The sequence below is a fragment of the Berghia stephanieae genome, chromosome 8 (genome assembly GCF_034508935.2).
Source record: "Berghia stephanieae isolate SIO BIC M18660-M18661 chromosome 8, UCSD_Bste_1.3, whole genome shotgun sequence".
In the NCBI taxonomy this organism is placed as follows: Eukaryota; Metazoa; Mollusca; class Gastropoda; order Nudibranchia; family Aeolidiidae; genus Berghia; species Berghia stephanieae.
This window is the reverse complement of record NC_088367.1, coordinates 41,178,533-41,183,054: the sequence shown is the minus strand read 5'-3', so window position 1 is coordinate 41,183,054 and position 4,522 is coordinate 41,178,533. Positions and strand designations below refer to the sequence as shown.

Genomic DNA, 4,522 nt, shown 5'->3' with positions numbered 1-4,522 from the left:
TAAATAACGATAAAGATAATTGATCCCACAAGTTACCGAATAGATATGCGACCGGTTTTAGACACGTTACTGCTGTGTCACAAAGTGTGACACTTCTTAAATCATATTTATAAACATACGTTTTTAAATTGCCGAAAATGTTTATGTTGCTATGCCTTCTGTACGTGGTTTTATCACATAGAATTATTTTTTGAATTGTTCTTGCTTTTTTATATTCAGAATTGAAATAAATAAATAAATTATAACTGTGAAATTGAATGTAAGCTTCAGTTTAATATACAAAAACAGATAAAATGGACGTTTCGGATTTCCCCTTCATCAACAACACATGATGAATTAAAAACTACAGACGAATGAGATAATGTGGTAGTGGCGTTGTTAAGATGCATAAACAAAAACATTGATGGGCAGGAAATTGTATGCTACTTTGTGAGGAAGCGCGAATTAAAACAGAGCAATAGAAATTTATAAAAGGTGCGTACTTAATTATTTTAAAAGAGGGGAGGCGGGAAGGAACTGTGTAATGCAGTAAAGAAAGTGAACTAAAATAAAGTGTGGACTATTGTTGGAAAATAAATACAATGGAATTGGAAATAAATAAAAATATAAGGGATGTAGGTATTAATATATTAGTGGCATTAGCCGCAGCAGAAGCAACAGTAGTAGTAGTAGTAGTAGTAGTAGTAGTAGTAGTAGTAGTAGTAGTAGTAGTAGTAGTAGTAGTAGTAGTAGTAGTAGTAGTAGTAGTAGTAGTAGTAGTAGTAGTAGTAGTAGTAGTAGTAGTAGTAGTAGTAGTAGTAGGGATGCAGAAAATAAAGACAGGCATTTCAATTTTGACACGGCGCCGCCAAGTCTGGGACTTTTTTGTCCTAGTGCGGAAGTCTGCTATATTTTTCTACTATCACAAACGATATGAACACGGGACTGGGACAGTCCTGTCCCGTTGATTTTGTAGCATTTCACAACGGCTTGGGACACAACGGGACAATAGGTGCGGTAGAATTCTCTAAATTCTATATGTTACAGATTTGGGACAGGACTGTCCCAGGACAGTCCTGTCCGAGTGCGGAAGAGGGTTAAGAAGAAGAAGAATATAATGTGCTATTTCAGTGCAATCTTTACGACGCATCGTTCATGAACGCGCCTTTTCAATCTTTTCACCTTTGGACTCCAAGAAAAAATCACCCATTTTCTGGTTGTCTGGTTGTAAAAAGTCTTGTTTACTTGAGAATTTTAATATAACTCTTGAGATATCGTCGCCTCATTTTGGATGTTATCATCAGGTTGGTGGAAACAGTTTTTTTTTAATGCTGTTGTTGTAGATGTGGATTTCAAAAGAGACAAAGGAGATTTTACTTTGAACATTCTTTCTAAAGCTTTAATCAACTTTTAACACAAGCAGGCATCTATAATAAAAAGAAAAAAAAAAAAAACGTTAGATGTACAAGACACAAAATGTAACCACAATCACCACAGCTGTATTATCTTTTGTCAAGATTTTAATATACCTGCACCAGCTTTTATTTTATTTCATTTTTGGTATTATAATTTTATGAATGTTTTTAGAAAATGTGTTTGTTTTTTGTATTATTTTTTGGTATTGTTTATTGTTTTGTTTATCGTCTGTTTTGTTTTATTTATCTTTTTTATATTGTGTGTTGCATTGTTGTTTTTTGGGGGCTTTTTTTTTGGGGGGGGGGGAGTTGTTTTAATTTGTTTTTTATGTGTTTCTTTTTGTTAATTTGTTTGTTTGTCTTTTTCTAAAATTTTGTTTTGTTTCTTGGGGGTTTTGTTTGTTTGTTTTAACAAAATACAAACACTGTGCAATCGTATTGTATATGAGGACAATTTGCCTACCCAATCGGGGTTTGTTTTTTCTATCCTAACCATGATGACATACCACGATAAGGACAGACAATTTTATGAGCTATTCTGCCGTACTTCGCCGAAGTCCCAGGTTTGAGAGTTTTTGCCAAGATGAGGGTCATTTAAATTGATCGATATTTAAAGGACGAGTTTTCTGGCCAAATATGGGTTTTTTTAAGAAGACGACAGTATTGTCTTGATCAAAAGTAATATTATCTAAGTAATAATAATAATAATAATAATAATAATAATAATAATAATAATAATAATAATAATAATAATAATAATAATAATAATAATAATAATAATAATAATAATAATATAAATAATAATAATAATAATAATAATAATAATAATAATAAAATAAAAAAAATAAGAAGAAGAAGAAGAAGAAGAAGAAGAAGAAGAAGAAGAAGAAGAATCATAATAATAATAATAATAATAATAATAATAAAATAATAATAACAATAATCAATAATATAATAATAATAAATAATAATAATAATAATAATAATAATAATAATAATAATAAACATAATAATAAATAATAATAATAATAAATAATAATAATAATAATAATAATAATAATATAATAATAATAATATAATAATAATAATAAATAATAATAATAATAATAATAATAAATAATAATAAAATAATAATAAATAATAATAATAATAATAATATAATAATAATAATAATAATAATAATAATAATAATATAATAATAATAATAATAATAATAATAATAATAATAATAATAAATAATAAATAAATAATAATAATATAAAATTAAGAAGATAAAAAAAGAAGAAGAAGAAGAAGAAGAAGAAGAAGAAGAAGAAGAAGAAGAAGAAGAAGAAGAAGAAGAAGAAGAAGAATATCTATGTAATATGGATTCAGTTAGTTATTAATTCAGCTATTCGTGTATTTATTTATTCAATTATTTATTGGTTTGTTTTATTTAACCTCATTGTATAAGGGAAAATAATTTAACTCAACTTCTCCTGATGAATAACCGATACCTCAAACGCACAGTGGGACGCCCACTCTCGGAATGCATCGCGGAGTTAACCGTGAAGATGCCCAAGGATCCTATCGACTTCATGGCCAAGTGGTTGTACCGATACATGGACAGCGAGCTGTACTTTTATGAAAAGAAACACATGATGGCGGTAAGAGTAAAATGATACATTTTGTACATTTGTATGGCTCATGTCCCAGAATTCATTATACATTTTATATATATATAATATATATATATATATATATATATATATATATATATATATATATATATATATTATATGTACTTCCCACTGCTGTGTTTTCCTCCCAGCATGCCATATAGAACCATATTTATATTTCATACGTTACATGTCCCCTGTTAGGCGTCCGTTTTTCATTAAAGCTCTTTAAATATCCTTTACTTCCTCGAGCTGAGTACTAGCTCACACCTGAGTCGTGGTATGACATTCGCCTTTAGCCCTACGAATTCAATCCCTCGTGGGGGCGGGGACCTACACTCCTCTAAGCTTGGTGAGAAGTTGCCAGGCTTTGATACCAGTAAGAGGAGACACTGGGTAGCTGCGAATCGGCTTCGGTCGAGGAGGGGTCTAACTTCCTGTCCAATATGTCCACGCTGTGGGCAAGAACCCGAGACGGCAGAGCATCTAGTCGAAAGGTGTGTTGTGACGATGCTACCAGGCGGGTTTGCGACGGTGCACGAATGCGGACCGGACTTTGCTGATTGGGTCGATCGTCATAACATAATAGTGTGAACCATAAGAGGCTGCTGCCTTTAGCCCTGGTCGATTCCCGCTGAGCTGGAGGCGCAAGGAAAAGGCTTTTTACTCACATTCTCTCACGGCACTCACGGTTAAACGAGTACCTGCTTGGTAATAGCGTTGTCTTTGTCGAAAAAAAAACCCTGTAATATCGCCTTACAGGCGTCAGGTCTAGTCCTGAACGGTAGGTGTTGCTGTTGTCTTGGGGCCCCTTGTAAAATAATTTGAGCACATTTAGTAGATATTGGTCCAGTAAAAGCTCAAGATTGGTTGTTTAGAGACGAAGGATTTGTTAAGTGCCTTACACAAGGACTCAACACCCACAGTTATCCTTTTACAGTAGCTTGGCTCAGCGGTATGGTCTTTGCTTCGTACCCGAAAGGTACCGAGTTCGAATACCCCTGAGCAAGTGACCTTGTCCTAGCTCAAGGTTTGCGGCGCTGCACTGCGGCTGACGTCTGGGTTATTTCAGTCGTTCCTTGGAATAGCAGACTCTAAAGACAATTTCCCCTATGAGATGAATAAAGGGAATTAAATTTATTATTTATTTATTTTACTAATTATTGAACACTACTTTTTGGAGTTGTATTCAATCATACACTTAGGAGCGTAGCCATTATGGGAAAAGAAAGAAGCTATAATTTATTGCTTCTTAATAAGCTATGCATCACTAATTATGTCTGACTTAACATAATGTTGTTTTAAGGTATTCAGTTATGCACGCGAATACACGCACAAAGTATCTTCTAGGAGGGTGAGATGGTAAGTTTTGCGATTTTCCTTATAGTTTCAAAGACTTAGAATCTTGACATTTGATATAAATTAAGTACTTTCTCGCCGAAGTGCCTTTAGTGTGTCAAAATGTCTTAG

At 32.5% G+C, this 4,522-nt stretch overlaps 1 protein-coding gene across 1 annotated transcript in view; it reads left to right on the top strand.

Moving 5' to 3' along the window:
• The first annotated feature begins 1,173 nt into the window (after positions 1-1,173).
• LOC144977854 (uncharacterized) overlaps positions 1,174-4,522 on the top strand; it is a 20,987-nt gene continuing 17,638 nt past the window's right edge. The window contains exons 1-2 of the mRNA XM_078923260.1: positions 1,174-1,283; positions 2,848-3,040. Coding sequence (XP_078779386.1) covers positions 2,876-3,040 — 165 coding nt within the window. The 5' untranslated portion in view covers positions 1,174-1,283; positions 2,848-2,875. The remainder of the gene's footprint in view (positions 1,284-2,847; positions 3,041-4,522) is intronic.